This window comes from Carcharodon carcharias, chromosome 13, assembly GCF_017639515.1.
Source record: "Carcharodon carcharias isolate sCarCar2 chromosome 13, sCarCar2.pri, whole genome shotgun sequence".
In the NCBI taxonomy this organism is placed as follows: Eukaryota; Metazoa; Chordata; class Chondrichthyes; order Lamniformes; family Lamnidae; genus Carcharodon; species Carcharodon carcharias.
The window spans coordinates 15,333,638-15,357,160 of record NC_054479.1 but is presented as its reverse complement, the minus strand read 5'-3'; the positions used below and the strand labels follow the sequence as shown (position 1 = coordinate 15,357,160).

General features: G+C 45.5%; 1 protein-coding gene across 1 annotated transcript in view; it reads left to right on the top strand.

The window, feature by feature from the left end:
• Nucleotides 1–23,523, top strand: part of LOC121285705 (seizure 6-like protein) — a 247,482-nt gene that overhangs the window by 196,835 nt on the left and 27,124 nt on the right. Inside the window, exons 10-12 of the mRNA XM_041202396.1 lie at nt 25–221; nt 9,565–9,759; nt 15,505–15,696. Of these exons, the coding sequence (XP_041058330.1) occupies nt 25–221; nt 9,565–9,759; nt 15,505–15,696 (584 nt within the window). The remainder of the gene's footprint in view (nt 1–24; nt 222–9,564; nt 9,760–15,504; nt 15,697–23,523) is intronic.

Sequence of the window (23,523 nt, the reverse complement as noted above, 5' to 3'; positions counted from 1 at the left end):
TTTCTTCCTCTTCCTCTTGCACAGCCTGAACCTCACTAATAGTGACATATTATCCCTGTACGATGGAGATGATTTAACTGTGAGGATTCTTGGACAATATGTTGGAAGCAATGCCCCATTAAAGGTATACTCCACAACTTCTGACCTCACTGTCAGATTCCATTCAGATCCAGCTGGCTTGATTTTTGGAAAGGGGCAAGGATTTATCATGAACTATTACGGTGAGTAGCATTCTGTTCCTGAAAACAATAACCTTTTAGCATTACAGCAACTTTCCATCAATGGAGGGAAGTGCCCCAAGGTGTGTCACAGAAGCTCGACTTTAAAAATGGACACAAAGCTAAAGAAGGAGATAATAAAAGGGGGGAGCAAGGAGGTGGGTCTGAAGGAAGGAATAGCCAGAAGCAGTGGGGTGAAGGGAGACAGATTGGAAAAGAAACCAGATTCAGAGGAAGGGTGTATCTGGGAGAAGGGCTGCAAGAGTTCATAGGAATAGGAAGGGACAAGGGCCATGAAGGGATTTCAACATCAGGATGAGAGGGTTAAATTTGAGACACTGGGGGAACCAAAGAATTTCATAAAGGAAAGGGATGAGTGGGACTTCATATTGGACTGGAAACTGACAGCAAAAGTTAGGATGAGCCAGCTTAAGGATGAAGTTTGCAAGGTCGGCAAGGAAGGGTTTGGAGTAATCCATGTCTGGAGGTGACAGAGGCAATGGATGAGTGTTTAGCGGTGGGGAAACTCTAGAGTGTGGAGTGTTTACACAAGGGAAATCAGAAGTGGAGCCAGGTAAGCTTTGAGGTGGCCGGTTCAGTGAGGCAGAGGCTGCGCTGTGACCTTGTGGCTCTGGAAATTTCCACAGCACTTGGTGAGACACCCCACGCTTTCTAAGGAGAAGCGGCACAGGACTTGCTGTGTTACATTTCTGCGCAGATTGCATTTGGCCCTGGTGCACAAGCGGAATTCATTCCTGAATATGCTGACCTTGAAGCAAAATCTGCTTTAAAAAAAATGTGACCAGAATCAGGATTTGAAATAGTGTATTGTTGACAACCAACAGCTGTAACATTATGAAGAGTAATTGCAGGTCTAGGCAAGGAAATGAAACCTCTGCAAATGGCAATGTACTGTAATCATTTCCTCTTCACTACCAAATAGGAATTAAATATTTGGAGTAACTGCATTTGGAACATAAAATAAAGGTGCTTTCCTTTTAAAGGGATGGTCCTAGGATCTCCGGTGGTTCTGTTCCTAACTGAGCTGTGGAATTGAACCATTGTTGACCCACAGGCTCCCAGTTTTGAACCCTGGTCTGTATGGAATTAAGTGAGCTCAGTCAGTGTTATAGTGGTCCTAAGTACCCCCCCGGATGAGGGAAGAGAAAAATCCCCCAGTGTTCCTGCCTCTGATTGTCATCCATTGACTGCTGGTGGGAAGTGGGTATCAGATGAGATGCTTCCTGCCACCACACACCACCTCTTACCCACCAATTACAGCCAAGGAATCTGTCAATAACAATATCATGGATTGCACAAGACAACTGCCACTCAGGTGAGGTACCAAACTGTGGTCATTGTCAGCAGAGCAGATGGAGCTGACTATACTTCTAACAGAGAAGCTGACAGAATATCATACGAGATCCTTGGTTTTATTACTGGGGCCACGAATAATGCAAGTAGTGCAAGATAGTTCTGCTAAATCTTAAAAATTGCTAGTTAGGCTTAAGTTGGAGTATTGTACCCAATTCTGGGCAACGCATTTTAGAAAGGATATCAAGGCACTGGACCATGTACAGAGGAAATTTACCAGAATTACATCAGGGATGAGGGACTTCACTTAATGTGGAGAGATACCTGGGTTGCTCCCATTAGAGCAGAGAAGGTTGAGGGAAAGTTTAATGGTGGTATTCAAAATTGAGGGGGTTTGAGTAGATAGGGCAAAATGGTTTCCATTGGCTGTAGAGTTGGCAACCAAGAGACAGAGATTTAACATAATTGATACAAGACCAGAAGGGGAATGAGTAGATTTTTTTTTCTATACAGCAGTTTGTGATGATTGGGAATGCACTATCCAGAAGGGCAATGGAAGCAGATTCAATAATAACTTTCATAAGGGAATTAGATATATACTTGAAAGGGAAAAAAATAGAGGAAAGAGTGGGACTAATCCTATAGCTCTTTCAAAGAGTTGGCACAGGCACAATGGGCCAAATGGCCTCCTACTGTGCTGTCGGTTTCTGTGAAAGGACAGGAAGAAAATTGGTGGAAAAAGCAAGGAGAAAACAAAGCTGTCTCTGCTGTGAAAAGCTTGTCATTTGCACCTAATGCGTGGTTCTCTGAAAGGTACTCAGTACCTCATAATCAGAACTGTCCAAGCTTCCATCAGGTGCCTATTTTGTGACTATTTTAATATATTCACACCAGCCATAATCTAGAAGAAGCATGTAAACACATTCAAAGGCTTCAATTAAACTAAGTCATTAATAGACACTTTTAAACTGTATAATTACAAGACAGTAAATTTGTTGGCAGTGATGTATGAGGCAGTAATTCATTCTTGGCTGGTTTGATATAAACAGAAAAAAATGAAGCTTAAGTGATTTATGAGGATGAGCGAAGACATGGGATTGAATTATTGCTTCAACATCAGAGCCAGACACCTGGTGCTCTCTGCCTTGCTTCATCTCGACTTGGATTTTCTTCTCGAGTTTCTCCCCCCACTGCCCCCCCCACCCCCCCCACTTCCGCAAAACGCTGACTCAAGCTATGGTTTGATTCAGCAGGCAATGTAGCTCTCTGCCACCTCCTCCGAGGGTCATGTGTCATGCGTGACCTTACACCTTACACAATGAGGCTGTTCAAACACAGGCTGGTATCTCCACCAAATCCTGGCCCTGTCATTAACTGACATATAATGCACATTTTTGGCTGTGTGCCCTTGTTCAGTTTACCAATTTTTTTTGCATACACCTATAGGCGGTTTCTTTTTTAACTATCACTCTAATGACCACATGTTTGGTAAATCATCACATTACAGGTAAACATTGATTTATAATAATAATAATTTTTTACTTGCCGTTAATGTGATAGATAAGGTTGTTTGCTGGAGCCTCCTCCTCCACACCACCCACTCTTGTCCATCCCTCTCACTGTGAGCAGTCTGAAGCAGGATCGACACAGCCCCCTTTCTGAGGGAAAATAAAAACAGCTGGGAAAACTCAGCAGGTCTGACAGCATCTGCGGAGAGGAACACAGTTAACGTTTCAAGCCCGAATGACTCTTCATCAGAACTAAAGAAATATAGAAATGAGGTGAAATATGAGCTGTTAGAGGGGGGTGGGACAGGTAGAGCTGGATAGAGGGCCAGTGATAGGTGGAGGCAAAGAAGAGATTGTCAAACATGTCATAGACAAAAGGACAAAGAGGTGTTGATGGTGGTGCTATTAGCTAAAGGTTGCGCTAATGGTGACATTAAGGGTAGAAAGCAGGACGAGCAAGGTACAGATAACCCTAGTGGGGGTGAGGTGGGGGGAAGGGAATGAAACAGGCTAAAAGGTGGAGATGAAACAATGGATGGAAATACATTTAAAAATAATGCAAATAGGTGGGAAAAGAAAAATATACTTAAAAAATATAAAGTATTGAAAAAGCGGGGGGATCGGAAAGGGGTTGGGGATGGAGGAAACTGGAGCAAGGTGAGTTGCAGCCTCGCTGTCTCCTCCTCACAGTGGGTACAATCGATGGCCAGAAAAGTGTGCGAGTCATCATTGTCTAATAATGGCCAAGTCTTCACCAATTTGCAAATGCTCCTTAGGTTTAAAACCTAACACTTGTTTATCGCCAATCATTTCAACCACATGAGCTTGATTATCATCACCCCTGGGCACTTGTAAGAGTCCATTTGGGCAGTGCCAGGGCTTTCAGGTAGAAGTGTTCATCCAGCTGGCTCCCTTGATGAGAGGGAATAATTAATTCCAGTCAAATTTCCTTCCCTTGGTTTCGCAGCCTCGAGATATCAGGACGTGGTTGATGAGCTTTCTAATTGTGTTTGTTCAGGAAGGACTTAATTAAATCACTGATTCATCTTTTTGGGGTTCAGTGGAGGGAAGCGGCAAAAGGGAGGGTTGGTGGAGGAGGATGCAGCGAGAGGGTCAGGGAAGCAGCGAGCAAGAGGATTGGGGCAAGCCACAAGTGAACAAGCCAGGGGAAGGGACAACTTAGAGGGTCAGAGGGAAGATGTGTGTCAAAGGGTCAGGGGGAAGGTGGGTGTGAGAGGGTCAGGGGGAAGGTGTGAGTGAGAAGGTCAGAGGGAAGATGTGAGGGAGAGGGTCAGGGGGAAAGTGTGAGTGAGAGGGTCGGGGGAAGGTGTGAGTGAGAGGGTCAGGGGGAAGATGTGTGTCAGAGGGTCGGGGGAAGGTGGGTGTGAGAGGGTCAGGGGGAAGGTGTGAGTGAGAAGGTCAGAGGGAAGATGTGAGTGAGAGGGTCAGGGGGAAGGTGGGTGTGAGAGGGTCAGGGGGAAAGTGTGAGTGAGAGGGTCAGGGGGAAGGTGTGAGTGAGAGGGTCAGGGGGAAGGTGTGAGTGAGAGGGTCAGGAGAAGCTGTGAGTGAGAGGGTCAGAGGGAAGGTGTGAGTGAGAGGGTCAGGGGAAGGTGTGAATGAGAGGGTCAGCGGGAAGGTGTGAGTGAGAGGGTCAGAGGGAAGGTGTGAGTGAGAGGGTCAGGGGGTAGGTGTGAGTGAGAGGGTCAGGGGGAAGGTGTGAGTGAGAGGGTCAGGGGGTAGGTGTGAGTGAGAGGGTCAGGGGGAAGGTGTGAGTGAGAGGGTCAGGGGGAAGGTGTGAGTGGGAGGGTCAGGGGGAAAGTGTGAGTGAGAGGGTCAGGGGGTAGGTGTGAGTGAGAGGGTCAGGGGGAAGGTGTGAGTGAGAGGGTCAGAGGGAAGGTGTGAGTGAGAGGGTCAGGGGGAAGGTGTGAGTGAGAGGGTCAGGGGGAAGGTGTGAGTGAGAGGCTCAGGGGGAAGCTGTGAGTGAGAGGGTCAGAGGGAAGGTGTGAGTGAGAGGGTCAGGGGAAGGTGTGAGTGAGAGGGTCAGCGGGAAGGTGTGAGCGAGAGGGTCAGGGGGAAGGTGTGAGTGAGAGGGTCAGGGGGAAGGTGTGAGTGAGAGGGTCAGGGGGTAGGCGTGAGTGAGAGGGTCAGGGGAATGTGTGAGTGAGAGGGTCAACAGGAAGGTGTGAGTGAGAGGGTCAGAGGGAAGGTGTGAGTGAGAGGGTCAGGGGTAGGTGTGAGTGAGATGGTCAGGGGGAAGGTGTGAGTGAGAGGGTCAGGGGGAAGGTGTGAGTGAGAGGGTCAGAGGGAAGGTGTGAGTGAGAGGGTCAGGGGAAGGTGTGAGTGAGAGGGTCGGGGGAAGGTGTGAGTGAGAGGGTCAGCGGGAAGGTGTGAGTGAGAGGGTTAGGGGGAAGTTGTAAACAAAGCAGAGGTTTGTTTTGAAAGGGGCTTGCACAGTAACTGAACTAAAACAAGAAATGGAGGCAGCTTTATTGGTTAACCTCAGCTGTACTTTCAGTGGTAGATAGCCATCAGTGCACAGTTTCTCTTATGTACTCCCTAGAGACATCTGCCACACCTCCAGCAGTACACATACCCAACTTTGCGAATTCCCACTTTAGGAACCGCTGATCTAGCGGATCGTCAAATGGTAATCAGAAGCAGGAACACCTAACAGTTGCTTTTTACCTTTATCTTTTCCCCACCGCGGTCCATTAGCAACAATATTAATGCTCTATCAATACTCTGACAGGGAATCAGTTCACTCATCCTGACACCAATACTGAACGCAGAATATAGTTTAAAACTACATAATGTTGCTTACTTATCTGCTGAGCAATGGTGAACATCACTACAGAATTTGTATGTTGACGAGGTTCTGTCGATATTCTTATGGATATTTCATTAATGTATGTTATGATCCTTGGCCAGACCCTGGAACGTGGGGGGAGATCTGGTTAGAGGCCAATAATGTTTTGTTTAAATTAGATGAAGGTTGAGATTCAGACACCTGCTTTTCAAACAAAGCCATAAGATTCCATGGGTTTTGAATGAATAAAAATAAACTTTACTGTACTAGGTCAGAAAGATAAAACAATTTACAATATCTATCTTATACTCTGACATTCAGGGTAAGTACGAGGTACACGTGAATTAATAGATAAACTGTGGCCAGACACAAATGACAGATGCAACCAAAACAGATTCCATAGATTTCTCAACAAATCACCCCAGATGTTAGTCCCAATGTGAGTCAACCAATCTCACTGAAACTTCATCTTTCTCATGAAGGTTTCCAATCTCCACCTTTGAAGATCTGTCCTTGGAATTCTCTCCGAACGCCACTCCCACTCGGACGGCTTTAACAATGGCCCATCTCACAGGATTTCAACCTTTCCTTCCGAGATTCCTTCTCCCTGGATTCCCCGAGTACACTCAACGCTAGTTTACAAGCACGCTTGCAGATCTGTGGCCATGCAAAGCAGAACACCACTGGTCCTCAGGGGTACCTTTTCCCAATGGCTCTCTTTACTTAAAATCTGCTCCCCACAGCCCTTTCTCTAAATTTTTAGCTCATCTTAACTGGGATCTCTGCCTGTCCCTGTCTCTGTGACACTTCTTGGCTGGCAGACTCCCTAAATCTGACTGCGTCAAGAATGGCTGTTCACTGACCCTTGAACGGATCTGCTGACCTATCAAAACACTCCAAGAGGTTCCCACCCTAGTTACTAGGCAGGAACCAATGCGACAAACATTAGAACATCCTGTACCTTAAATGTTACAATCTCCACAGGCTGCTAATTTAGCACCTAGGGACAAAATGAATTGAATTCTTGGAAAAAGAAAATCTGGCATTTATATAGCATCTTTAATGACATCAAGACAACCCAAAATGTTTTCCTGCCGATGAAATGCTTTTGAAATGTTAGTCACGGTTGTAATATAGAGAACATTCCACTAATTTGCACACAGCAGACCCACATAAACTGCAATGCGATAACGACCAGATATACTGTTTTAGTGATGTTGGTTGAGGGATAAATAACTATGTCCACCAGAAAAGACAGATGAGGCCTCACTTGATGTCTCATCCGAAAGCCATCACCTTCATCAGTACAGCTGTCTCTCAGTGCTGCACTGGAGCGTCAGCTTAGATTTTATGTTTAAAATCTCTGGAGTGAGACTTCTCTGGAGGCATGCAACCTTCTGACTCAGAGATACAAGTGCTGCCTGGTCAGCCACAGCACACTTAAAACTATTTTTACTGTAACGGGGAGACTCCAAGGAAGAAGGTGTATATTTTAATCTCCTAACCCAGTGCCGGTGGTAGCGTGTTACCGTTCACACAGGGAGTCCATGTTGCTGTGGCAACATGCACTTTTACTACCATGTTATAGTCTGGAGCTATGGATAGTGGTAGTAAAGGCTCCAATATTCTTTTCATCACATGGCTGACCAGAATCCCTCCCGCTCTTACCGCCCGTCATTGGCGTGTGCTGGAAGGATTTACAGGCTGGTGGGCAACCCGTTTGGCTGCGTTATGAATGCACCTTCCTTGGCCATCAAGTCCTGAGGTGGGACTTGAACCAGGCGTGTCTGGCTCAGATGCAGGGGCGCAACCAACTGCACCACAAGACCTCCTTAACTCAATGAGGAGGGGCTCAATTGTTAAACCCCCATCTGAAATCCAATAACTCATCACAGGCTGCTGAACCTTGACCACAATGGGAAAGTGTGTTCACTACTTAAGACATTTTTTTATTCATTCATGGGATGAGGGCGTCGTTGGCAAGGTCAGCATTTGTTGCCCATCCCCTAATTACCTTGAGAAGATGGTGGTGAGCTGCCTTCTTGAATCGCTGCAGTCCATGTGGTGTAGGTGCACCCATGGTGCTGTTAGGGAGGGAGTTCCAGGATGTTGACCCAGCGACAGTGAAGGAACGGTCGATATATTTCCAAGTCAGGATGGTGAGTGGCTTGAAGGGGAACTTGCAGGTGGTGGTGTTCCCATGCATTTGCTGCCCTTGCCCTTCTAGATGGTAGAGTTCACGGGTTTGAAAGGTGCTGTGGAAGGAGCCTTGGCAAGTTGCTGCAGTGCATCTCACACAAACTACTGCTACTGTGCACCAGTGAGGGAGTGAGTGAATGCCTAAGGTAGCGGATGGGTTGCCGACCGAACAGGCTGCTTTGTCCCAGGTGGTGTTGAGCGTCTTGCTTTGTTGTGATGCCTGTGAGAGATTTCTTGACCCAACCTTCTTGACAGTGCAGAAAGTAACATTCATTCCAACTAATTTGACAAATGGAAGGAAATAACATTAACTGTGTGATCTGAAGGGATCCATTTTCATCTTAGTTCAGTATTAGCATTGCACCTTCCTAATCTGTGATGTTTTTACTTCCTCCAGTGACAGACCAATTTTCCAATCTACCTTGCTTCATTTGCTTTGATTTATAGCTCAACGCACTGCTATATTTCAAACAGACAGAAAAAAATTAATCACGCTTTCCCTGAAAAATGTGATTGAGCAGCTTCAATTTTGCTCTTGCATAATTTCTTTTTTTCTTCATTAAATAAATAATACATGAAGAGTAGAATGCAGATATCGTTTCAAACCTGCCTCAGTCATGAGGCGCGGGTTCTGGGCTAACAAAAGAGGCAATGACAACATGAGGTAAAACATTTTCGAACGGCAAGTGCTTAGGATCTGGAACGCACTGCCTGAGAGCAGATTCAGTCGAGGTATTCAAGAAGGAATTATTATTTGAAAAGGAAGATCATGCAGGGCTACAGGGAGTAGGTGGGGGTGGGGGTGGGAGTGGCACTAGGTAAATTGCTCTTTCAGAGAGCTAGCACAGCACAATGAGCGGAATGGCATCGTCCTCTGCTGTAACCATTCTGTGATTCTGTGTCAGTGTGACTGGAAGCTCACACAGTCATCAAAGGGGCAGCATATTTTTTGTGTCTTTTAGATTTCACCTAGTCCTGATTTCGTAATCTAGGCTGATACTGCAGTGCAGTACTGAGGGAATGCTGCACTGCTGGAGGTGCCGACATACAGGCGAGATGTTAAACCGGGGCCCTGCCTCTCCTCTCCAATGATGCACTATTTTGAGGAAGAGCAGAGAGTTCTCCCCAATGTCAAAATTTTCATTCAACAAGCATCGTTATAACAAATTATCTTGTCATTATCAGATAGCTGTTTATGGAGCCTTGCTATGTTCACAGGAGAACTCTCCTGCTGTTTTTTAGTGCACTTTAGCATTTCATCTCAAAGATGGCACTTCTGAGAGTGCCACTCTGGAATACCAGCCTAGATTTTATGTTCATGTCTTAGGAGTGGGACATGAATCCTCCAATTCTGACTCAGAGGTAAGAGTGTTACCAATTGAGCCATGGCTGACACTGTATGAGATCACTTCTCTGCATGGGTAAGGACTTTCTAAAGTGGATTAAATTGATCTGGGGGAGGAAAGATAATATGTTTAATGACTCAACAAGCTGTTTTTGTCTCCTGTTCTCCTTGCAGAGGTATCTCGGAATGACACCTGCTCAGACCTTCCGGAGATTCCCAATGGCTGGAAAACCACTTCCCACAGAGAAATGGTCCGTGGAACCATGATAACCTATCAGTGTGACCCAGGATACGACATTTTAGGCAGTGACACCCTCACTTGCCAGTGGGATCTCACATGGAGCAGCGATCCCCCATTCTGTGAAAAAAGTAAGGGAAATCCATTACCCTACATTGCTCAGCCAAACTGCAATACAAGGGAATACTTCAGGAATATCCTTATATCATGGAAATACAATAGGGGTTCTGATAGAGAGCTGTTACTTGGGCTGTTAATAGACCAGTGCTGACCTATAGAATTGAATGAAACATAGAAGACTCAAATTAGCTGCAAACGAATACCTCCAACACATTATCTATTTTCATTTTTATAATGTACTAAATTTTCATCTTATACTGTATGATCAAATCTCCTCTAACAAAAAGTTAGCATGTAGGAGCAGCACATAATTAAGAAGACAAATGGAACTTTGGCCTGTATTGCTAGAGGGTTGGAGTTTAAAAATAGGGAAGTCTTGTTACAACTGTACAGGGTGTTGGCGAGGCCGCACCTGGAGTACTGTGTACAGTTTTGGTCTCCTGTGTTTAAGAAAGGGTATACCGGTATTGGACGCAGTTTAAAGGAGATTTACTAGGCTGATTCCTGGGGTGAAGGGGTTGACTTATCAAGAGCAGCTCAACAGGTTAGGCCTTTATTCATTAAAGTTTAGAAGTATGAGGGGTGATCTTATTGAAACGTACAAGATTCTGAGGGGGCTTGACAGGGTAGATGTTGAGGAGATGTTTGTACTAGTTGGGGTATCTCAAACTAGGGGGCATAGTGACAGAATAAGGGGGCACTCATTTAAAGCTCTCAGAGGGTAGTGAATGTCTGGAATTCTCTACCCCAGAGAGTTGTAAAGGCTAGATCCTTCAAAGTATTTAAAGAGGAGATAGATAGGTTTTTGAAATATCGGGGAGCTGAGAGATATGAGGAATGGAGATGAAAGAGGAGTTGAAGCCTGGGGCAGATCAGCCATAATCTTTTTGAATGGCAGGGGCTGAATGGCAAACTCCTGCTCCTATTTCTTATGTCCCTATGTTCTATAAATACCAATTTTAAAACACTACCACTATAGAACACTAGTGACTGGTACATCAGTGTTTAGGTGAAGACTTTTTTAAGAGCAGCGTTTTCAGTGCTGACTAGAAATCATTTTCCAACTTCAAGCATATCACTAATATTTTATGGATCATGGGGTTGAGGTGCATTTTCAGGGGAGTACTTGGAGGATTTTGACAGCATTATCATTGCTGACATTGTCTACCACTCCTCTTTTCCTGGCAAGCAAAATATGACTGATGCCCAGGAGATAGTGCATGAGCAATATATCCAGAATGAACTATTGCTTAGGCATCGCAAGCAATCTATCATTTTACTACAGTGAACAGTGATATAAACTAGTGATTGATATCACAAGCATGTATTTATGCAACATAAATTCAAACTGACTGTAATGTAATGTGCTCTCACCTGGTGGATCTGTCTGTCAAAGCATGGACAGGTCACCATGCATGGAAAAGTTCAAATATGTCCAAACTGGGCAGTCAATATAATACAGGCCAGTAGGTATCATTAGCAGGTCAGTGAATATCATGGGGTGGATTTTCCTGAATTTCACCTGGGGCTACAGGATTGTCTGAACCCAATGAATATGTTAATGTAATTAATACAGTTGCATTTAATGACACCATTTACATGATTTGTAATTGAACTGCCAGGCAGTGGTGGGATGATAATCACCCAATACTTCATTGGGAATTAGTGTAATTTGAGGCAGTCAACGCTACTAAGGACCACACGAGAGGCCCAACTCTGGCAGAGTGAGAGGGTGGGCCTTCCATTATAATTGGCGTTAACTGTAACCCCCAACAATTATTGATGTTTCAGGAGGTAGGGTGAGAGACCACCCCCACCCTCTCCCCCATCGTCCCACAGCAGAGTGAGAATGATAGCGAATAATGTGTAATTTGATACAGTCAGGCTGTCAACTTACAGGACTGCACTGAACCTCTCTTCTGATGTTTTCTAAGTACAGAACTCAATAACGTAGAATGCTTGGCCACAGCACAATGCTAACACATGGACCAGGTTTGGGTGACTGAGTATCGTCACGTGTGTGCACATCATTAGCTTAGACTTGGTACAATGTTGACTCTAAATTAATGTTATATGAGTATAAATTAATGAATGGAAAATCAGACAGGCTGCATTAAGGGTGTTCATTCCTCCCAGCAGCATCTATTAAGCCCAGGTTAATTAAGAAGTATACTAATGACATCCAGAGACAGACATTATTGAGCCAATTTTCTTCTACATTGTTTCCTGTCTGAAAATCAGAGGATAAAGAGAGCCATATTGCCAAGTCTCCACCCTCCTTGCATTGCACAGGGATTTCCTGTGGCCCTCCTGTTTTGTGGCAACAATGTGGGGATCTTACAGAAATGACTAGAGAATGGACAACCATTTAAAGGTGCACCGAGAACAAGTGAGCATTGCCCGGCTCCACTCAGATCGAAGTTCATAGAGGGTCCAGAAAGGTGGGTGGCCTTTTTCTTTTAAGGGCCTGCAATGAAGCTTCAAGCTTCAGACTTTCTGTCTGCTATTTGGAGCAACAGACAAATGACCCTACAGCTGATGGCCATTAGCATTCTGAAGGTGTCTTAGGCAGGCAGGAATGATTAACTTCACTTCCTCACGTCCAGGCAATATACCCAGCCAGAAGGGGACCAGAATCACACAGTGCAGAAGAGGCCCTTCGGCCCATCAAGTCTGCACCGACACATGAGAAACACCTGACCTACCTACCTAACCCCATTTACCAGCACTTGGCCCATAGCCTTGAATGTTATGACGTGCCAAGTGCTTATCCAGGTACTTATTAAAGGATGTGACCAGGGAAGTATTAACCAATTAAAATGATGTGAACCCAAAAAGCAACTGCTTTCAGTTTCTCCTCATTTCTTTGAGGCACTAACAATCCATTCAAAATGAAAGCAAAATACTGCCAACGCTGGAAATCTGAAATATGAACAGAAAATGCTGGCTAAACTCAGCAGGTCTGGCAGCATCTGTGGAGAGAGAAACAGAGTTGACATTTCGAGTCCATATGACTTTTCTTCAGAGCTTCTGTTCCTCAGAACAACCCAAGTCAAATTGCCCAAAGCTTTTGATAAAGCTCCACATGAAAGTTCCTAATTAAGCCCAAAGCTGTTGGGACTTTTTTTCTGTGCATTCGTGGGGTGTGGGCATCGTTGGCTAGGCCAGCATTCATTGCCAATCCCTAATTGCCCTTGAGAAGGTGGTGGTGAGCCGCCTTCTTTGAGCCGCTGCAGTCCATGTGGTGTAGGTACACCCACAGTGCTGTTAGATTTGAGGCAAAACATGGGTATGGATGAGAAATTGGCTGAATGATAGGAAAAAGTGTACTAGTTAAAAGAGATAATGTCAGAACGGAGAAGAGAGTTTGCCCCGAGGCCCAGAATTGGGACCAATATTGCTTCTAGTTTCCATCAATGACTGGAATTCAGAAACATGGGGCAAACTAATCAAATTGCAGATGATGGGCCAGCAGTGGGATCATTGGAGGCAACCAGAAAATAGAGATTGAACTAAGCAAAACATGAGTGGGCCAAACAATGTCAGATGAAATTTAAAGCAGACAAGTTTAATGTGTTTCACAACTCAATTAATAAAATCTGGAATTGAAAGCTACTCTCAGTAATGGTGACCATGAAACGATCATTGATTGTCATAAAAGCCCATCTGGTTCACTAAAGCCCTTTAGGGAAGGAAATCTGCCACCCTTACCCGGTCTGACCTGCATGTGACTCCAGACCCACAACGTGGTTGACTCTTAACTCCCTTCTGAAATGGCCAGGCAAGCCACTCAGTTCAAGGACAATTAGGGATGGGTAACAAATGTTGGCCTTGCCAGCGACGCCCACATCCCATGAAAGACTAAAGAAAAAAAAACGTAGGCAGGTAGATGGGCAACACGTGGTATTGGAACAGCACAGACAAAATCGAAGGAAACCTTGGAGTCCTGGTGGACTCAACATCTAGAGTAACAGTCAACTAAGTCAACAGGATGTCAACCTACAGCCAATACAGAAGAATAGAAATCAGGGGAAGTTGTGATTGAGCTGTCCAGGTCTCTGGTTAGGCCATGCCTTGAGCATTATGTCCCACTCTGGTTGCCAAGAAACAAGGAGGACTTTAGACTCGGGGTGAGGAGGCAATGCAGAGAAATCCACAAGACTCATCCTGAAAGTCAGGGGTCTGAGCGAGGGAAGGCTGGAGTGCGTTGGCTCTTCAGCTGTGACAGAAGTATTTGAAAGGTAATCTTATTGAAAAGTCTAATCCAGAATAACTAACTATGAATAAAGTTTTATATGAGGCTAGGGCAGAGGGATGTGGGTTCAGACTGAAAAAAGGTAACTGTAAGATAGCTTTCTGGGGTGTCCTCCTGCGGAGTGCTAATAAAACTGCAAGTTGCTGCCTTTCTCAGTCCAGATCCATCACTGAATGTGGGACAGAAATGTGATTGCATTCTTTGGTATTTCAATCACCAACTGTAATAAGAACAATAAAAATCAATAAACACGCACTGCACACTGAATATGAAACATTAAACATATAAATTATCCTTTCTGTAAGCGCCTTTCCAGCAATAGGTCTCTTCATGGCTGTGCATGAGTTCATTTTCCTATCACCTGTGAGGATTGATTCACATCCATACAATATAACATCGGGTGGGTGGGAGAGAGAGGCATGACACAGACTGTGGCTAAATTCATCATTGGGGCCATCGAGGATAGCCACAACATTGGAGCAAGGACAAGCAAAAAGATTAAACACTCGGCAGCACCGCTTGACTCCAAACTCTAGCCCTCTGCCTCGTCCTCTCAAAATAAGATGCTGCAATAAGAGTGGATCTTCAGAAGCACTTTGTCCCGCTGCTTGTTTTATTTGCAGCACAAGTATAATATGTGAATGTGGATTGTCAGAGAGAGGATGAAGTGTGCTACCAGCTTTGTCCCAGTTCATGATGATGCCAATAGTAACTCATATCATGGCTCCATGGATAGAGAGAGAAAAGTTGTCAGGATGATGAGGCACCAGGCTATCCAGTAGGGCTTTGAGAATGGGCCTAGGAAATTGGAAATCAAGCAGTATGACAACTTGCCCTTAGAGCATCAAATAAACAGGTGGGGGCCTCTCCCTCTCTCTAGCAACCCCTCAAAAACAAGGAGGATACTTGCCCATGGGAAGAGCTTGTGTGTGGATGCTTTTAAAGTGGGGAGGCTGTTGCGCTGCAGCTACCACATGCTTCTGGATGACAAGGAAACTATCCCGCTCTTACTCTCTGCCATAGGCACAATGGAAGGATTTACAGGTTGGATAATCAATCTGTTTGGCCACTTTATGATTGCACCTCCCTTGGCCATCATGCCCTGGGATGGGACTCCAACCCCGAGCTTCTGGCTCAGAGACAGGGACTCTACCAACTGCAGCATAAGACCCCTGCAGGAGGGATTGTGTGATAAGGTATAGTCTGCATATTTTGTGGAAGTTGCAAATGTTTAATTGATCAAATGGTCTTTTCTCATTGTTATGTTCCAATAGAATCATGTGCTATAAATTATTTGTGAAATTTTGCATTATTCCTAATATGATTAAAGACACCTATAACTCATTTTCATTTCACGGTTTTGAATTACACCGCTCGTTGTGTAGTAACAGTTGGTTATATTTCACATGAAACATCTTTGATTGACCTTTTGCCTGTGATGTAGACCCCTGATAGTTGCACTGAAGATGTAAGCTCTCTCTCTCTCACACTCTCGTTCTAGTTATGTACTGCACAGACCCTGGGGAAGTCAAACATGCCAGTCGCTCCATATCAGATACCAAGCTGCTGGTGGGGTCCACAATACAGTTCAGCTGTGACCCAGGCTTTATATTGGATGGAAATGCGCTGATAACTTGCTACAGCCGCGAGACTGGTACCCCACTTTGGACATCTAGACTTCCACATTGTGCACGTGAGTTAGAGAGAACTGTAATAGAGTTTTCAAAGCATCATTATAATTGTGGTTTGAACTCCCTCAGTGGTTAACTCAGTAAAAGTAGCATTTACTTAACCTTGGAGCTGAGAGATTCCAGATTCAGTTATTGGTTTATTGTGAGTTAGTTCATCTCAACCAAGGCAGTGGTTGGGGTGATGCAACAGGCATCAACTAGTGAGAGAAGAAATTGGCCAAAAAAAATCCACTCCCACTCCTCCCTCTCTCTCCCTTCTCCCCCTCCCCTCTCTTTCTGCACTCTCCCCCACTTCTTCCTCCCTCTGTCTCTAATCCTCCCCTCTCCTCCCCTCTGCCTCCTCCTCCCTCTCACCTCTCCCCTCTCTCCCTCTCCCTCTGCTCCTAAATTCCAATTTGAATTCCTAACCCTCTTTTAAACTTCAAAAAAAAATCAACATAAGGCACCCCTTTTCAACTTTTTGTCCATCAGATCATATTTTTGATTTTTTTTGTTAATTGTAATGTTGGTGTTACTGCTCCCTTACTAAATGGCACTGGGAAACATACAAATCAATATAGGATTGAGCCATCAACTCTCTAAAATGGCCACTGCTGCAAGATACAGGCAGTGACTGTGGGCCCATCTCCAACATGAGTCAAGGGGAGATGGGAGAAGAATGAACCCTTTTAATAGAACAAAATGTACTTGCATGGGATCCTGAATATTGATTCCATGGAAGTCTCATAGCTCATGAATAATTCTGCTTAAAATCAAAATAATTCACTGCAGAACAATGTCACCTCACGGCACTTTAACTTAGTCTCCGAGGAGAGGAGTGACAGGCCTGTTAATTGCTGTTCAGCCAAGAGGAGGTAGAAGAAGCCTTATTAATAGTTAAAAAGAAAATGTTCTTCATCGAAATGACTTTCAAGCAGGAAGGTTCTGATAGTAATTAATGATAATAAAATATCCAAGGAGTCTCAGCGCCACAAGGTGCTGTGTCAAAATGAAAGGTGGATAACGATACTGTTTCCTTCTAAGTGAATCACAGAAAGTTAACACGCAGGTACAGCAAGCAATTAGGAAGCAAATGATATGTTCGCTCGCGTTACCAAGCAATTGGAGTAAAAGGGCCGAACTCTTGCTCTCGAGTCAAGAGCACAGAGTTGGGAAAATTCCTGACTCTGGAGATTGTGCCCCGGATGTTTTAATTTTCCCTCCGGGTGTTGGGGGAAGGGGGTGGGGGTGGGCTGGTGCTAATAGGAGTTGGACCGTCTGCCCCTGGGAACAGAGCGGTGGTAGCCACAGGGGCTGCCAGATGTGGTAGTGGGCTTTGTGAAAGACCTGCCTCAGTGCACCAGGACTGGTAAGAGCAAGGATAAAACAAAGAGCAACTCTCTAGCCCTCACCCCTCACAATCCCTCACCCCACCACACACTCCCCATGCCCCATCCATGACAACTGATGGCACCTCATGCCCACTACCCATGGCTCTTCATACGCTCCATGCCAACCTCTGACCTATGACCCTCTACCCACCACCATGGCCCTTTATACTTGATATCCCTCATGCCAACTTGGAGCCAATCCTTGTCAACCCATACCACTAACTACCCCCCCCGCCACCCCCCCACCACACACCCACCGCCCCACCCTCCACCTTTTGCCCTTACACCCTCCACATGAACAGACCCAGCACCCACCATGGGCAGACCTCAGAAGCCATGGTGAGACGAAATAAAATAGAGGCTCTAAGGCCAGAATCTTACGTTGATCAGGCGGGCGGGCGCGTGCCTGACCCAAACGCACGCGGGATTGCGCAAAATGACAGCGGGCGTGCGTTCCGAAGCCATTGCGCACGTGAGCGATATTGAGGTCGGTGGGCACGGGCGGGAGTCAGAGCCGCACCCGCCGTGCCGTGTGGTGACGTTGCGCTGCAGTGAATTATTCTGACTTTAAGCGGAGTTATTCATGAGCTATGATACTTCCATGGAATCAATATTCGAGGCCCCATGCAAGTGCATTTTGTTCTATTGAGGCCTTTAAAACTGTCCACGATTTTACATTGCCCGCGTGATTTCACGCTCGTCACAAGGGCAAAAAGAGCGGGCGGGCGGTCCGCACTTAACGAAACCTCATCCAAGAGCGGAATGAAACGTCCGGAATGAAATGTAATTAAAAAAAAGGATATCTGGGGACTGGTGTTTTTATGAGCTCTGCTGTCGGGTGCTTGAATGTGCTGCGTAGGCACAGTTTGGTGCATTTTTTTCTTGTCACTTAATCTGTCCGGGTCTGCAGCCCCCCTGAGTCGGCTCCGCAGCAGCTGTCTGCCTTCAGGGAGCTCGCCAGAAGCGCCCACCCGCACCCTCACTTTTGTTGGCACCTACCCTCTTCCCCGCACCCCCCCCCCCCCCCCCCCCCCCCCCCCCCCCCCCTCGGCAGCGCTGAGGGTTTCTCAGTGCGCGTCATGCACTGGCTGGCTGTTAATTGGCCAACCAGCCTGAAAATGCGCTCAGGAGCCGATTGCGGGTAGAAGCTCATTTCACGTCCACTTCTGGACCTGCCGACTGGGCACGCGCCAAGTGTGAAATTCAGGCCTAAGTGTCTATTAAAGAATTTATTTTTTAAAAAAACTCTCATTCATTAAAAACCCATTCAATATATTAAAATTCATTCGGCCACTTAACCCATATAAGAGCAAACACCATTCAAGTACTTAATCCCTTATAAATACAAGCATTTGCATTCATAGCCCCATGTCAAAGACTGTTTAACTATTTGGAGCTATCAATCAAACTGTGAACTGACAGACATCCCATTGTGATAATGATCTGTCGACTTCATAATCACTTGGAGCTGTCGATCAAATTGTGAACTGACAGACACCCCACTGTGATAATGACTTGTCATGGAATCAGTCATGCAGCAAACATCAGGTTTATATCAGAGTGAAATTGCAAGCACTGATTTTTTTTAAACTGCAGGCTGTTTTTTTTTTTAATTTAAGGGGCAGGAGATTTAAATACCCTGAAAGTTTAACAGCTCCACAGAGCTTATTAATTTTTGACGGGCATTCATGTCTGCTCTTACCAATCCAAGGAGGCATCTTCCTTTTCCCAAAGAGGTAATTGGACCGAGAACAGGAATAAAACAAAGAACAACCCTCTAGCCCTCACCCCTCACCCCACCACACACTCCCCATGCCCCATCCATGCCAACTCATGGCACCTCATGCCCCCCCCATCCACCAGCCATGGCTCCTCATACCCTCCAAAAAAACTCCGGCAGCTTTAGACGCTTTCCTCAAAGGTCTTAAGCCCACGAGTCATGTTTTGGACATGTCCCTGAAGAAAATTGGGACTGTCTGAAGGCAGCTGCACTTTTCAATGTACAGCTGCCCCCCGTAAGTCACGGATGTGCAGACTACAACCTGACCCTCTTTCCACCCACCCACACACCCCCCCCCACCCCGGCGAAAATTGTGGGCGCCAGACTCAGGGGTGGGACTTCCAGAATCGGGGCTCTGGCAGCATTTTGGCTAAGCCAGAGACCCTTTCCACCGCCCCCCCCCCCCCCCCCAATGAAAATTCAGGCTTCAGAGTACTGAAGTCTTACTACAATTATACTAAGCACTGGTGAAGCCACACCAGAAATTTCCGGCCATCGGGAGGGGATGTGTGGGGAGCGGGTAGGGGCGCGAACCCGATCAGCGCCCCCAATTGGGTGCACGCTGCCATTTTACGTGGGTGGGCCAATTAAGGCCCACCCGGCGTGACGCTCTCCTGGAAGCGCTGAGCGTTCCTTGTGCGGACGGTGGGGGGGAGGATTCCCTGAGTGGTTCCCTGCCCTCTGTCATGAAAGAGAACAGAAATCTCCCCAAGGCACAGAGTTGTTTAAGCTTTAAATATCTAAGTAAAGGAGTTAAAAACTTTTAAAACATGTCCCAGCTCATGTGACAGTGTCAATTAATTTTTAAAATAATTTTTATTGGATTTATAACCGCTTCTTGAAACCTCGTCCCGCCTGTGGATGAGGTTTCATGAAAAATGCAAAGGCCGTCTGGTCTATTCATCCAGCCCGCCAACCTGAAGGTTAGACGGGCAGCTCATTTAACTGTTTAAGTTAGTCTTTAACAGGCCGAAATAGGCCTTTGACAGTTTGGCGGGGGCGCCGCCAAGTTGGTTACGCACCCGCCAAACTGAAAATCTAAATGATGCGCGGTGACATCAGGACACACGCCCGATGTCACTCCGCATCATTTTAGGCGTAGGTGAGCAGGCCCCTCCCCCGCTCGCCGACCAGGAAATTTTTTCCCCCGGAATACTGTGAGCAGTTTTGGTCTCGTTACCTAAAGGAAGAACATACTAAACACTACAGGGAGTGCAGCAAAGGTTCATTGGGCTGTTTCCTGGAACGAGAGGATTATCCCATAAGGAGAGATGGAGCCGACTAGGTCTATATTCTCTGGGTTTAGAAGAATGAGAGATGGTCCAATTGCAACATATAAAATTCTTAAGGGGCTACGCGGGGGGTAGGTAAAAATGCTTCCCCAGGTAGGGAATCCAGAACCCAGCATCACAACCTCAAAATAAAGAGACGGCCACTTAAAACTGAGATGAGGAGAAATTCCTTCACTTAAAAGGATTGAGAATTTTTGGAATTCACCTCCAACTCTCTGAGATCTCTGCGCTCCTCCAATTCTGGCTCTTAAGCATCAGCAACTTTAATCACTACACCATTGATGATCATGCATTCAGCTTGACCTCAGAACTCTAAAATCCCTTCCCTGGACCACTCGAGCTCTCTCCCCTCCTTTGAGATACTTATGAATACCAACTCTTTGGCCAAGTTTTTGGCACCTGCTCGGATATTGTCTTTTGTGACTCTGGGTCTAATTTTGTCTTGTCGTGCTCCTGGCTTGTGTTGGGAGTTTTGTTACATTAAAGGCACTACATAAATATAAATTGTCGTGTCTCTCGCACCGCCCTTGAATTCTGTGGGGCCAACACATTTTTTTGAGTTTTGTTCATTTAAACCCTCGATCCTTTTGTGGATGGAGTCGCAGTGAAAGTCAGGCAGTCTGCTTGCAGCCACATTGTCTAGCGTGAATATTGGCACTCACACCACCTACCCCAGGTTATTAGTCACTGTATTAGCTCACTATGCTCTGCGGGAGACTGCAGTACAGGTCACTGCAACCATCTGTCAACAACAGCATAAGCTACAAAGCACACGACTGTTTTAATAGCTCCCCCTGAGAGAGCAAGTTCATAAATCTTTGAAACATTTATTCAAATGATATGACAAATATAGTGCTGAAATTGTTGGAGCAGCATATTTCAAGCAGCAATTATTAATATGTTGTGTAATTAAGAAGTTTCCAGGGACAGGTAACTTGGTGCACTGGATTTCATGGTGGTCTGGAATTCAGGCACTGGGCCTTAGAATATCAGCTGTCTGCCAGAGTCACTCTGGACTCTGTGAATTCTTTTTTTTTTGCAAAAATATACTTTATTCATAAACTATCCGAAAGAACGTTGTAAAACATTTCAAAATGGCGAGCGCAGAAAGTGCAATTGCATTCAAGCCCTCTACATGGACCATGTTGCACGCTTGAGGTGCTTCAGTGCAATAAAGGGAACGTTACAAACATTTCAAAATGATCGTTGCAGAAGGTGCAATGGTACTCCTCGGTGAAATAGCTATCTGCAGTCTCGCATCTTTTTGTGGGGGGGATAAATATACTTTATTCATAAAATATCTGAAGGGACATCACAAACCATTTCAAAGTGGCCATCGCAGTCCCACATCCACATGCTGCAGTAATTAAAAGAAATGAAGACTTGCACTTGTATAGCACCTTTCGCTACCTCGGGATGTCTTTACAACACATTTAGACCTGTAGTTTACTGTTGCCATCTAGGAAACACAGAAGCCAATTTGTGCACGGCAAGAACCTGCAGGCAGGAATGTGATTATTATATTGAATTGCAACAGAAATGCAGGCCATTTGGCTCAACTAGTAGATACTAGTGTTCTGCATGTGCCTCCTCCGATGCTATGTTATCTAACTCAATCAGCATAAAGTCCTGTTCCTTTGTCCCTCAGCTACTTATCCAGCTTCACCTGAAATGCATAATAAACAAATAATCAGTTTTTGTGTTGTTGCTGGAGGGATAAACATTGGCCAGGACACCGGGAGTAACTCCCCTGCTCTCCTTTGAAACAGTGTGAGGGGGCCTTTTACATCCACCTGAGGCAGCAGACTTGGTTTAACGTCACTTTCTAAAGAGGGCGCCTCTGACGGTGCTTCACTCCATCCGTGTTGCTGGGCTGCAGAGATCACAGAGTCAGGGAGGGGTGAAAACATGGAGAGATTTGAAAACAAGGATGAGAATTTAAATATCGAGGCATTGCCGAACCAGGAGCCAATGTAAATCAAGCGAGCACAAGGGCGATGGGTCAATACGACTTGGTGGGATTTAGGGTAGGGGCAGCAGAATTTTGGTTGACCTCAAGTTTACAAGGGGCAGAAGGTGAGAGACTGGCCAGGGCTGCATTGGAATAGTCAAGTCTACAGGGGTCAAAGACATGGATGAGGAGTTCAGCAGCAGATGAGTTGAGGCAGGGACGATGTCAGGCGATGTTACAGAGTTGAAAATAGGAATGAAGAAAGTTAGAAATAAAGTAGTGTTCAAAAAAATCCTCTGGCATCTGCAGATAGGTAATTTTAGTAAACCTGGCACTATGTAAAATGAACGCAATGACTTATCTGCAGTTGTTGGCTGGTTTGTCAAGTCTGCACCTTTCTGCCACAGTGATTCAGTGAGAAGGATTTTGCTGCCATCTCCTGGCGGCTCAAAGAAATTGAACCTTAAAAAAACAATTCGGAGATCTACCTAAGCTGTTTGTGTTTGTACCTCAGCAATTCTGATACCCTGGTTCTTATCATTTGCCCGACTCAAGTGTCATGCTGTGTCTCCGTTTGTGGCAGGTGCAGCATCTGTGACAAGTCACAACACAAAGGGACACTACCTTCAATCAAGAAAAGGTGTTTGACAGACAGTCAATATTACACACTGCAGCACAGAAGCAGGCTGTTCAGACTAACTGGTCTTTGCTGCCATTTAGGCTTCAAATGAGCCTTCTGAAACCCCACTCCATCTAACCCGATCGACATAACCTTCAATCCTTTCTCCATCATGTGCTTATTTATCTAGGTCCTCTTTATATGCATCAATGCTACTTATCTCAACTGCTCCTCTGGTAATGAGTTCCACATTCTAACTACCGTCTGGATTAAAGATTTTTCTCCTGCATTCCCTGTTAAATTCACAAGGAATCTTGTGCTTGCACATGGTGATAATGTGACCGAACCGATTGATGCAACTCGTCTGGCTCTTTCCCACTCAGTAAACCATGAAGTGAATGAGTGTCATTTTAAAAATGCTCCGTTAAAGAATCCAGAATGGTCTCTGTCAGTGCCATTGGTGATGTCCACCATTTTGTTAATGAATCACTGTATTGGGGAGGGGAATCTGTGATAGAGCTGCAGCCGTGTAGGCCCTATTCTCTGACCTGGGCTACCTGGGAGAGTGGGATGACAGAGTTGGCCATTTTATGCAGTAAACAAAGAACTTGTGCTTAAGCACCTTTGAGATATTCCAAAGTGTTTTACATCCAGCAGATCGCAAGGCTTTCTCACCACGTGTCTGTGAATCACTTCTTCGGACAGCTAAAGTTTTAATATGAGCAATAGAACCACAGAAAAGTTACAGTGTAGAAAGAGGCCATTCAGCCCATCATGTCTGCGCTGGCCAAAAAGAGAAAAAAGAAACTAGCCGCTC